General features: G+C 38.7%; 1 protein-coding gene across 3 annotated transcripts in view; it reads left to right on the top strand.

Moving 5' to 3' along the window:
* LOC110450301 (anaphase-promoting complex subunit 5-like) overlaps window positions 1–13,555 on the top strand; it is a 31,671-nt gene that overhangs the window by 9,156 nt on the left and 8,960 nt on the right. For 2 of the 3 annotated variants that reach the window (XM_021497758.1, XM_021497759.1), the window contains exons 5-14: window positions 708–942; window positions 2,238–2,304; window positions 2,644–2,745; window positions 4,637–4,839; window positions 5,022–5,103; window positions 5,734–5,826; window positions 7,074–7,141; window positions 7,938–8,051; window positions 11,295–11,418; window positions 11,918–12,114. In XM_021497758.1, coding sequence (XP_021353433.1) covers window positions 708–942; window positions 2,238–2,304; window positions 2,644–2,745; window positions 4,637–4,839; window positions 5,022–5,103; window positions 5,734–5,826; window positions 7,074–7,141; window positions 7,938–8,051; window positions 11,295–11,418; window positions 11,918–12,114 — 1,285 coding nt within the window. Of the gene's footprint in view, window positions 1–41; window positions 131–707; window positions 943–2,237; window positions 2,305–2,643; window positions 2,746–4,636; window positions 4,840–5,021; window positions 5,104–5,733; window positions 5,827–7,073; window positions 7,142–7,937; window positions 8,052–11,294; window positions 11,419–11,917; window positions 12,115–13,555 lie in introns of those variants that run through there. The other variant, XM_021497760.1, reaches the window with a different exon arrangement.

Here is a 13,555-nt window from a genome sequence, read left to right on the forward strand (position 1 = left end):
TAATGAGACTGTACCAGATCCTGTCATTGTAGGCAGTAGTGTTCTCGGTAAGTAGACAGAGATCTACAGAGAATTCTACAACCTAATGAGACTGTACCAGATCCTGTCATTGTAGGCAGTAGTGTACTCGGTAAGTAGACAGAGATCTACAGAGAATTCTACAACCTAATATAATGAGACTGTACCAGATCCTGTCATTGTAGGCAGTAGTGTACTCGGTAAGTAGACAGCGATCCTAGATTCTGATGAATAGGGTACAAAGGAGAGTGTGGAGTCTTATGCATTGAGTGCATTTAGAGATTCTGGATTCAAGTGTTGAGTGTATACAGGGCCTTGGAGTCTCATATGTTGGCTGTACTGGATAAGTATACAGAGTTTTTAGTGTATTGTGATGCCATCACAATACTACAAATAAGCAAAAAAAAATTGCAAGGGAACAGACCCAACTTTCATAATGCTAGTGATTGGTTACTACGAAATATAGAATTAATGGGGTTATTGAGTATGGTAAAAAACTCTTTTGAAAGAAAGTAGATGTTAGGATAAATTTAACGATTAAAATTTTAGAATCAATGTTTTGTAGGTTTGATTTATTCCTTCGGAGGATGATACATGCATGCCTTTGACAAGTTGTCATTAAGCCAGGTGACAGCTATATACAGGATACAATTTGACGATTAAAATTTTATAATTATAATGTCTTGTAGGTTTATTCCTTCGAAGGATGATTCATGCCTTTGACAAGTTGTCGTTCAGCCAGGTGACAAAGCTATATACACGATACAAGGACTACTACGAGGCCTTTAACACTCCCCTGGCTGCTGAGGAGAGTGATAATTTCGGAGGTTCCCTCATCGACTCCATCACCAGCCAATGTGGTCTGGGCAAACTCACAAGGAGTGGACTGGCCAAATCATTTGACCCCAATAACCTTGGGGAAGGGTAAGTACAATAACCTTGGAGAAGGGTTATTAGAGTAACCTTAGGGGAAGGTTTAGTACAATACCCTTGGAGAGGGGTTATTACAGTAACCTTGGGGAAGGGAAAGTACAATAACCTTGGAGAAGGGTTATTAGAGTACCCTTAGGGGAAGGGTTAGTACAATAACCTTGGAGAGGGGTTATTACAGTAACCTTGGGGTAGGGTAAGTACAATAACCTTGGAGAGGGGTTATTACTGTAACATTGGGGAAGGGAAAGTACAATAACCTTGAAGAGGGGTTATTACAGTAACCTTGGGGAAGGGAAAGTACAATAACTTTGGAGAGGGGTTATTACCGTAACCTTGGGGAAGGGAAAGTACAATAACCTTGAAGAGGGGTTATTACAGTAACCTTGGGGTAGGGTAAGTACAATAACCTTGGAGAGGGGTTATTACTGTAACCTTGGGGAAGGGAAAGTACAATAACCTTGGAGAAGGGTTATTATAGTAACCTTAGGGGAAGGGTTAGTACAATAACCTTGGAGAGGGGTTATTACAGTAACCTTGGGGTAGGGTAAGTACAATAACCTTGGAGAGGGGTTATTACTGTAACATTGGGGAAGGGAAAGTACAATAACCTTGAAGAGGGGTTATTACAGTAACCTTGGGGTAGGGTAAGTACAATAACCTTGGAGAGGGGTTATTACTGTAACCTTGGGGAAGGTAAAGTACAATAACCTTGAAGAGGGGTTATTACAGTAACCTTTGTGAAGGGTAAGTACAATAACTTCGGAGAGGGGTTATTACCGTAACCTTGGGGAAGGGGAAGTACAATAACCTTGGATATTAAAGGGTTATTAGAGTAGCCTTTATAAAGGATTAGTTCATACAGCAATCTATGAGAAATGTAAGTGCAGTCATTTTGGGGAAGGTGTAGTACAGTAGTCCTAGTGAAGGTATTTTCAGTAATCATGGGGGGAAATGTGTGCAGTAATCTTGCTTTTGTGAATCATGAGGAGTAATATGAAGAGATGGTGCACATCACCTAATTGTGAAGAATGCATACTTTGTTGATTCTTTCTAAAGATCTTTCATAAAGTTATGAATTAATGAAAAGGAAAAACAATATCTCGGTGCCATCTTGTTTAAATGTGTCAAAATAAGCATTCACAAGATACATTATGTATGAATTCATAAAAGCAAAAAAAAAATATAATTAATGTAATATATAAGTTAAATACAGTACTTCGTTCTTTGATGGATATGCAGAGTTTGGTAAATGGTGATGATAAGATTATTTTGATGTTGATTTTCAGAAAATTTGGAGAATTCGAAGGAGGATTTTACTCTCACAAACAAGCTGAATATTTTATTTCCAGACAGGTAAAATGAAACTTGTCACGCTTAACAACCAAATTATTCTTAGCTCACCAAGCAGAATGGGTTATCTTTTCTATTTGAAATATACATATCAGTGAAAGTAAAAACCCATTGAAGTCTTTTAATAAAGCTAAAATCAAGAGTTACCAAAATTATGATAACCTGATATGTATATAATAATTACATTTCTTCAAAGAAACAATCAAAATACTGTACTATTAACTCATATCATGACTGACCCTCTATAAACTTTGTATAATTACCTTTTTTTTTAATACTTTTTTCACCAACGCAGTGAAACCATTTATCATGTGAACTGATAGATTTCTATCCATTTTCCAGGGGTTCTTGCTACAACACAATGAGAGTGAGGCATTGGCTCCAACCAAGCTGCAGGAGAAGATCACAGACATGTTAAAATCTAACCCAGACATTGCCGAGGCGGTATGTCTGCTGTCATGTTTATATAACAGACATGTTAAAATCTAACGCTGACATCACAGAGGCGGTATGTCTGCTGTGATGTTTTTATAACAGACATGTTAAAATCTAATGAGAGTTTTTTTTTATTACCTTTTTTTTTAATTCTTTTTTCACCAACGCAGTGAAACCATTTATCATGTGAACTGATAGATTTCTATCCATTTTCCAGGGGTTCTTGCTACAACACAATGAGAGTGAGGCATTGGCTCCAACCAAGCTGCAGGAGAAGATAACAGACATGTTAAAATCTAACGGTGACATCACAGAGGCGGAATGTCAGCTGTCGTGTTTATATAACAGACAGGTTAAAATCTAACCCAGACATCGCAGAGGCGGTATGTCTGCTGTCGTGTTTATATAACAGACTTGTTAAAATCTAACCCAGATATCACAGAGGCGGTATGTCTGCTGTCATGTTTATATAACAGACATGTTAAAATCTAACCCAGATATCACAGAGGCGGTATGTCTGGTGTCATGGTTATATAACAGACATGTTAAAATCTAACCCAGACATCACAGAGGCGGTATGTCTGCTGTCGGGTTTATATAACAGACATGTTAAAATCTAACGGTGACATCACAGAGGTTGTATGTCTGCTGTCGTGTTTATATAACAGACATGTTAAAATCTAACCCCGACATCACAGAGGCGGTATATCTGCTGTCATGTTTATATAACATAAATGTTAAAATCTAACCCAGACATCACAGAGGCGGTATGTCTGCCGTCATGTTTATATAACAGATATGTTAAAATCTAACCCCGACATAACAGAGGCAGTATGTCTGCTGTCATGTTTATATAATAGACATGTTAAAATCTAACCCAGACATCACAGAGGCGGTATGTCAGCTGTCGTGTTTATATAACAGACATCTTAAAATCTAACCCAGACATCGCAGTGGCGGTATGTCTGCTGTCGTGTTTACATAACAGACATGTTAAAATCTAACCCCGACACCACAGAGGCGGTATGTCTGCTGTCATATTTATATAACAGACATGTTAAAATCTAGCCCCGACATCACAGAGGCGGTATGTCTGCCGTCATGTTTATATAACAGATATGTTAAAATCTAACCCCGACATCAAAGAGGCGGTATGTCTGCTGTCATTTTTATATAACAGACATGTTAAAATGTAACGGTGACAGCGCAGAGGCGGTGTGTCTGCTGTCGTGTTTATATAACAAACATGTTAAAATCTAACGGTGACATCGCAGAGGCGGTATGTCTGCTGTCGTGTTTATTTAACAGACATGTTAAAATCTAACGGTGACATCACAGAGCCGGTATGTCTGCTGTCGTGTTTATTTAACAGACATGTTAAAATCTAACGGTGACATCCCAGAGGTTGTATGTCTGCTGTCGTGTTTATTTAACAGACATGTTAAAATCTAACCCTGACATCACAGAGGCGGTATGTCTGCCGTCATGTTTATATAACAGATATGTTAAAATCTAACCCCGACATCCCAGAGGCGGTATGTCTGCTGTCATGTTTATATAACAGACATGTTAAAATCTAATGAGAGTTTTTTTTTATTAAGGCGAACATTAGTACACAACAGAATAAATGCAGCAATAAAATGTGAAGGGCCAAATTAACACGGGGCGAATATGGATTTCACTGGCGAAGAGCAAATTTTTGACTTGGTGAAAATGTTCCTGTATGCAAGGGAAGCAATTTCGAACTGGTGTATTTCATGATAGGATTGACTTGTATTATAAGAAGTCTATAAACATCTTGAAGTAGTATATGTTATGAATGTGCTTTTTCAAGTTTATAAATAGTCTATATTCGATTGCTGTAATACATTTTTAATATGTCATATTTGGTATTTTACAGCACTTCCTGAGTTATCTGAACAACCTACGGGTGCGTGAGTACTGTACAGCCGTACACAACCTGTACCATTACTTCGACCGTAACAATACTCTGTCAGGGGGAAACGCCATGCAGGTCAGCAGTAAGAACCGTGAAGAGGACAACATCAGCCGGAGATATGCTGCTCTCAACCTCGCTGCTCTACATTTTCGCTTCGGTCACAGGTAAGAAAACAATGCAATAATGTTAGAAAAAAAGACTTAATTTGTGACTGTGCAAGAAGAACTTTTATCATCAGAAATGAACCTTATTTGTTGACAGTTTGAAAGGCTTATTTTTCTGTTCATAATTTTTCTCTTCTTCTTGTATTAAATATGACCACTCATGTTTAACATTTTATTTACAGAGATGAGTCTCTAGCAGCACTACGAGAGGCTATCAGTATGGCCCAGGAAACCAACGACCATGTCTGTCTACAGCATGCATTGGTAGGCATAGCTTCATCAAACTGAACGAATGCGTAAACGACATAATGCGTACATGTCATAATGCGTAAATGTCATTGAAAATTTTCTAAATCATCAGATAGTAAAGTTTTAAAACTACCAATCAGTTTTAATAGTGTGCTATAACAATGGAAGATAACATTTGAGAAAATTAGTAAAAGAAATCAACTAGATCTTCTTAAACAAATCAATATGTCCAAAACCAACATTATGGTCACCTTCCCTGTGCTTTTAATAATCTTTGAAATGTCATTGATATACAAGATATTTTGTCAAGGTGAGTAATTTAATCTGCAAATGAGTAAATGTTTTTAATATGTTGGTTTCCATTGGTCCTTTTATTTGTATGTTTCATTTGTGACTGATGAGAGAAACAAGATGACCACCAGCTTGCTGCCATCTTCTGCCAGTTAAAAATTAGTTATTGCCATTTCTTAAGATTTGCTCCAGTTATCAAAAGATGCATTGACTGTTTAATTGACTCACTCCAAAAGGGAAATGTCAAACTTACATTCAAATGATGGAAATCTTTCAAAAAGTTGGGGCAAGGAGCCCTCTGGGATCTCTTGTTAAATTTGAGTTTAGTAAGTTTTTGCTGTTGTTTTTTTACAGAGCTGGCAGCACAGGATAGAGGAACCAGGTTCTGCTAGGACAGCTAGTCTGATGGCTCAGTCTATAGGCAAAAGTCTTGACCTCACTCTCCCAGTAAGTAAAAGGTCAGCTAGGACAGCTAGTCTGATGGCACAGTCTATAGGCAAAAGTCTTGATCTCACTCTCCCAGTAAGTAAAAGGTCAGCTAGGACAGCTAGTCTGATGGCACAGTCTATAGGCAAAAGTCTTGATCTCACTCTCCCAGTAAGTAAAAGGTCAGCTAGGACAGCTAGTCTGTTGGCACAGTCTATAGGCAAAAGTCTTGACCTCACTCTCCCAGTAAGTGAAAGGTCAGCTAGGACAGCTAGTCTGATGGCGCTGTCTATTGGCAAAAGTCTTGACCTCTCCCTCCCTATAAATTTATGATCACCTGACTGCTAGTTGATCGTAACTAAACGAGAACACTAAAAGCTAGCGAAACAGGGTAAAAGTAATATTTGCATTGACAGGCTGTTATGTTTAACACAAATAAAGAATTAATACCAAATTAAATGCATATAACATTTATTAACTTGACTATATACTTTGAACTTTGTTATTAATACTGAGTGAAAATTACGCAATCTTAGGGTTGAAGCCATATGTGCGGGGGTAATTTTATGTGAATGCAGTACACTGCTTCAGGGTGTTAGTAAATATATAAGTATAACACCAGACCAAAAACCAGTTGTTGGTTTTACATCTTTGTCTAAGTATTTCTCACCTGACTGAACTGAACACATTGGTACATACTGATGTTTACTTAGCAGGATTATCTCCCATATCTCATATCTACATTCGCGTATCCCAGTTGAAACGGTACGTGTGGCGCAGAAATATTCCACGATAAACGAACGCACTTGGACCGTTCTAGAAGCAAAGCTAAAAATGCACAGTTTCGGAGAATAAAAAATAATGTATCAATAATATTATGCTCTTCTTTCATGCGTCCACTGAACTGCATAACATATCACTACATGTGGCTTGACATTGTTTTAGAAAGAAATAATGCAAACTAGCAATAGTCAGCATTTTAGTTTCAGTCAGTTACGTCTTGTCCCCTCAATCTACACGTGCCAAATTTTCCTGAGGTCAGCCTCGGTTCAGATCTATACCTGTCGTTTTCTTTACAGGTTCAAGTGTTTCAACCGGATACATGAATGTACCCCTAGAGTTAGTGTCATGTGTATGTAATGTTTGTATAGGTAGTATACGTAATGATATACAGTATTACGGTATATTTAACCCATGTACATTTATATGTATTTATATCTGTGTAGATAAGGTGTACACTCTACATGGGCTTGCTTTCTGACTTTTAGAATATCACATCCCTTGGAATCCAGGCACTTGCCCGCCACAATGCTTTTGCCACTGCCAAGCCTGCAAGGTAAATCACACTATGTGTGTAAAACAAAATCGCAGTTTTGTTGTGATAATCAGAATGGAGGCAATAATTCTCAAGTCAGTACATGGCAAGAATTCATACAGCCAGAGATACATGATTATCAAGAAAACATCAAATTTGCATCCTGTTTTTAAATTTTCAAATGGCACTCACATATTGATTTGATCAGTGTAATACGGTTGAGGAGTGCTAATTGATATGAAATGGTATATATCATAAGTGTGGATCAAATGTAGTACAAAACAAAGAATGGTTAAATGATTGGTTTTTATCATATGAATACCGTGTTATGCATTGTCATAAAGCCATCACATAAATTATGTTTATGTATCGTGTGTAATATCACTCCGGCAATGACGTCTCAATCGAATAAGAACAATCAATGTGACATCACGTCATTGTGAAGCTGACGCAATTTTCATCGTTTCAGAGGCGCCCAAAATATTTGTTTCAGATCACAATTATGGAGTTTACTTTGTTCTATATGATAAAAGAATCTGTCATTTGTTTCCCTTCAGATTAGATTTATGATACTCGTTTTGGATTTTTCATATTTGCTCACCAGAGGCTCGCAAACATGAAAAATCCAAAACTTGTATCATAAATCTAATATGAAGGGAAACTGATGTCAGATCCTCTATATATGCAACAGGAGAATTTCTATTCAATGAACCTGTTATACAAGGATAAACAGTGATACAGTAGTGATACAGAGAAATCTGTATTGCAGTGTAACTTATATAAAGTTAGCATCTTATAATAATTGCCACTTTTACAGTGTGTTTGACTTCCTGCTGAAGAGCGACATCTTGAACTGCCAACATTCCCAGTCCCACTTCATGTGTGTGAGCTATGCCCAGAAAGGGGCACTATGGAACATGTACGGCAAAAGGTGAGACACAAGACTTAGGGGATTCATGCTGTGATAATGTAGGAGAATATTTGGTTTTTATTTTTTTGTGAGATTTGAAAAGAGGTTCTCTTTGTGTAAGAAGGTGATAATGTCATTAAGTCAGTATAGTTAGTAAATGCTTAACCGGTGAAAGCAGAGAGACTATATAATTGTATCATGTTCATCCATCAGTCAGTCAGCCCATCCAATATTGTTGCAAGGCCTGAACTCCTAAATGGCTAAACATTTTTTAACAAAACTTTGTAGATGAATTTATGAAGTGTTGGGTACAACCTACATATCCTTACTCAACAAGCCTTAGATTACAGCTAGGATCTTCCAATCACCATTTTAACATTAAAACAGATTAATAACGATTGATTAATCTATTGCTTTTGAATACACTAAAAATTCTAGGTATTTTTATATGACACCTCTCTCTTTCATAGGCAGATATCAAAACCAAATTTGAATCCCATATTATTAAGAAGACCTTAAATTATAATGATAATGAAAAATTAATACAATTCGGTCTGAATGACTTTTTGTATCCCTGAAATGACCCCCACACCCCTTCCCTAAAAAAAATCCCTACCAACCTACCCTATTTTTTTGTAATTATGTTTCCGGAATTATACACCATTTTGTTGGCCTAAGGCAGCACATGTGAAATCCTGTAATTATATCTGTTTAAAAACACTATTATTAATCACATGTTTGTACTAAAGTTTTATTTCCAAATACACAACAAACTTAAAAGTGATTCAAAAAATTGAACACCAGTTGTGTGTTTTCCATGATCATGAAATGCTGACATTCAAGTAAGTGATAGAGCGTCAACACCAAAGATTCCGTAAAGTTAGGTTTTATTTGCTATCCGATGGCTAGGCCAACTGTCATCAGACCCTTTCTGATGACAGTTGGCCTAGCCATCCAAAACATGTAAACCAAATAGGTTCTGATGCCGGTTGGCCTAGCCATCCGAAACATGTAAAAAAAAATAGGTTCTGATGACGGTTGGCCTAGCCATCAGAAACATGTAAACCAAATAGGTTCTGATGACGGTCGGCCTAGCCATCCGAAACATGTAAACCAAATAGGATCTGATGCCGGTTGGCCTAGCCATCCGAAACATGTATACCAAATAGGTTCTGATGCCGGTTGGCCTAGCCGTCCGAAACATGTAAACCAAATAGGTTCTGATGCCGGATGGCCTAGCCATCCGAAACATGTAAACCAAATATGTTCTGATGCCGGTTGGCCTAGCCATCCGAAACATGTATACCAAATAGGTTCTGATGCCGGTTGGCCTAGCCGTCCGAAACATGTAAACCAAATAGGTTCTGATGCCGGATGGCCTAGCCATCCGAAACATGTAAACCAAATAGGATCTGATGCCGGTTGGCCTAGCCATCCGAAACATGTATACCAAATAGGTTCTGATGCCGGTTGGCCTAGCCATCAGAAACATGTAAACCAAATAGGTTCTGATGACGGTCGGCCTAGCCATCCGAAACATGTAAACCAAATAGGATCTGATGCCGGTTGGCCTAGCCATCCGAAACATGTATACCAAATAGGTTCTGATGCCGGTTGGCCTAGCCGTCCGAAACATGTAAACCAAATAGGTTCTGATGACGGTTGGCCTAACCATCTGAAACATTTAAACCAAATAGGTTCTGATGACGGTTGGCCTAGACATCCGAAACATGTAAACCAAATAGGTTCTGATGCCGGGTGGCCTAGCCATCCGAAACATGTAAACCAAATATGTTCTGATGCCGGTTGGCCTAGCCATCCGAAACATGTATACCAAATAGGTTCTGATGCCGGTTGGCCTAGCCGTCCGAAACATGTAAACCAAATAGGTTCTGATGCCGGTTGGCCTAACCATCCGAAACATGTAAAAAAAAATAGGTTCTGATGCCGGTTGGCCTAGCCATACGAAACATGTAAACCAAATAGGTTCTGATGACGGTTGACCTAGCCATCCAAAACATGTAAAAAAAATAGGTTCTGATGACGGTTGGCCTAGTCATCGTCAACACCAAAGATTCCGTAAAGTTAGGTTTTATTTGCTATCCGATGGCTAGGCCAACTGTCATCAGACCCTTTCTGATGACAGTTGGCCCAGCCATCCAAAACATGTAAACCAAATAGGTTCTGATGACGGTTGGCCTAACCATCTGAAACATTTAAACCAAATAGGTTCTGATGACGGTTGGCCTAGCCATCCAAAACATGTAAAAAAAAAATAGGTTCTGATGACGGTTGGCCTAGTCATCCGAAACATGTAAACCAAATAGGTTCTGATGACGGTTGACCTAGCCATCCAAAACATGTAAAAAAAATAGGTTCTGATGACGGTTGGCCTAGTCATCCGAAATATGTAAACCAAATAGGTTCTGAGCCGGTTGGCCTAGCCATCCGAAACATGTAAACCAAATAGGTTCTGATGACGGTTGGCTTAGCCATCTGAAACATGTAAACCAAATAGGTTCTGATGACGGTTGGCCTAGCCATCCAAAACATGTAAAAAAAATAGGTTCTGATGACGGTTGGCCTAGTCATCCGAAACATGTAAACCAAATAGGTTCTGATGCGGTTGGCCTAGCCATCCGAAACATATAAACCAAATAAAACCTACCTTTAGGGAATCCTTGTTGTTGACGCTCCATCACTTACCTATACAAATTTGTATTTACTAGGTATTATATGAAAGTAACGCTAGCGGCCCCAGTGTAGTTACACCATTAGCTAATCAACAAAGTCATGTTTAAAGCACATATCTGAACCAAAGGTACCTCTTAAGGAAGTAGATACCTGTCACCCGATGTGTTTGTTGTTATATATGGACTATGATATATCTGCTTGAAAAATATGTATTAACAATTGCTAGAGAACTGGTATCACCGTTGTCAGTATAATGTGACTGAGGGGGGGGGGGTCCTGCTGGGTGTCTTCGGCAGTATGTTTCAGTGAGGTAGCACTATGAAGTGGGCATCAGTTCCGTGCTATCACAAGGAGGCAAACACGAACATATCGCAGCCTCCCAAAACACACATGCATATATACTACACGCATGCTTCTTGCACACAGGGGAGGCCGTCCTTAAATTACCATAGCCGTTGATAGTACGTTAAACAATACTAACTAAACCAAACCAAATGTTTCCTTTGTAATATATGTACAGGAAGCATGTCAGTAGTAGCAGTGTTTTACTTGTTGTTGTGTGATTTTTAGAGAGAACTCCTCCATGTCTAGTCAGCTGGTTCTGAACCTAGACACATCAGACAGTGGTATTTACCACAATGGCGAGTCAGTGTGTATCTCGCTGTGTGATATAGCCAAACACTTCACAGACCAGGTAAGTAGTCTCCCCTGACCATATCCCAGTCAGTATCATGTTCATGCTTGAATGAGGTAGTCATTAGATCATTTTAATAAATGTTTAGCTGTAGGGCAGTAAAAGAAAAAGATATAACAAATCAATTTAAAATAAATGAAGTTTATATTGGTGAGTAACAGAAATACAGCTATTAAAAAGACATGTTTTGTTTTCTTAGTATTTACTCAAACATAGTGTTCCTTTTATGAATTGAATATAAAGTTTAAACATTGTATAGTGTTGAGCATGAATTGTTTAATTGCTATGTGTAAACGTTCATTGTTCTCACGGTTTCTAGGGAACCACGAAAATAGATGTAACAAACTTGATCAATATTTGATGAATATACTTCACAACCATTTGTTTATATGAGGTATCCATGAAAGTTTGTATCATGAACAAATCTAAATGGCTTCAAATCACGAAAGAAAATACCCATGAAAGTTTCTCCTTCTACAGTATTTACCTCTTTTGACAGGGCCTCTTCACTGCCGCTCTTGATTTCATTGGCACTGCCAAACAGAGGTTCCCTGTTCACACACAGAATGCTCATATATGGATGTCATGTGAACAGGAAATCCTGTTTGAAAAAAACCTGCTTAATAACAATTGGGCAGCAGCTGAACAGGCCGTCAACAACCTCCGGGGACTGGATGATGATGAGGCCTGTCTTAGGTAGGGTTTATCAGTCTTGGGTACAGATCGCTGGTCACCAGGCAAAAATGGGCTTTGTCAGTCGAGGGGGGAGCGGGGTTGGCTAAAATAGAGGTAATTAAGTTGTTACAGCAGAGGCTACAAGGCTGAGGTAGGGGTCACCAGGTAAAGGCATGGATCACCAGGCTAAGGTATGGGTCACTAGGCTAAGATAGAGGTCATCATGTTAAAGTAAAGGTTACTTGGCTAAGGTAGGAATCACTTGGATGTGGTAGAGGACACCAGGCTGAGGTATGAGTCACCAAGTTAAGGAAGAGGTCACTAACTTAAATTAGCTGTGATCTGTAGGCTAAACTATGGATTGTGAATAAATTTCATGTTGTTGTCTTTAATATAAAATTAAGGGCACTATCATATGGCGATGGCGGCCGGTGTCGAGTAGGTGTAGTTACAGGTAGTCAAAGATAGGGTAGTGTGAGGTTCTAGTCACTAACCTGAAGTAGGGTTGATCAGTCTATAAAGGTTTACCTGTCTGAATTCATGGTGTGTGAATTTATGGGGCAAGTGTCATCAAGTTAGGGTAGGTGTCACCAGGCTAAGGTAGGTGTCACCAGGCTAAGGTAGGGGTCACCAGGCTAAGGTAGGGATCACCAGGCTAAGGTAGGGGTCACCAGGCTTGTGTTCTGATATAACCAGTCTAAATGTTTGACTCTCTAATCTCAGAAAGGACAACCAGTTATTGTTAAAGAAAATTACCAATGGGCCACCAGGTTGAAATAGGGTTACCAGGCTTTAGGTAGGGGTCTCGAGTCTCAAGTAGGGGTCACCAGGTTTAAGTAAAGGTCATCAAATTAAGGTATGGGACACTAGGGTAAGGTAGGGGTCACCAGGTTATGTAAAGGGTCACCCAGATAAGATATGAGTCACCAAAAAGGGGTTGCTGACAAGGTGATCCGATATCACCTTATATTTTTATCCTCTGTTCGGAAATGTTGGCAATCAGACCAGACTATATTTCCTTTTGTCATAATAACTGTAAAAATCTTTTCTGGAAAGATGTCTTTCTTGCATGGAAAAATCTTACTATCCTTGAGGAAACTATACAGATTCAAAACAGATCTCCGACATGCCTATATGGTTAAACGAAAAAATCAAAATAGATAATAATAATGTTTTTTATAAGGATTGGTATAGGAAGGGAGTTGTAGTAGTTAATGACTTAAAAAAGGATAACAACAATTTCTTCAGTTTTTAGCTCACCTGGCACGAAGTCCGTCCGTCCTCGTCCATCAACTTTTCCTTTAAACAACTTCTTTTGAAGAATGGACAGGCCTAGAGTCATGATATTTGGCTGAAAGCTTCGTTGGTAGGAGCCCTACAAAGTTTGAGAACGAAAATGACCTTGACCTGTTTTCAAGGTCACAGGGGTCAAATATGTCAAAAACTCACAACGACTTCTTCT

This window comes from Mizuhopecten yessoensis, unplaced genomic scaffold, assembly GCF_002113885.1.
Source record: "Mizuhopecten yessoensis strain PY_sf001 unplaced genomic scaffold, ASM211388v2 scaffold5145, whole genome shotgun sequence".
In the NCBI taxonomy this organism is placed as follows: Eukaryota; Metazoa; Mollusca; class Bivalvia; order Pectinida; family Pectinidae; genus Mizuhopecten; species Mizuhopecten yessoensis.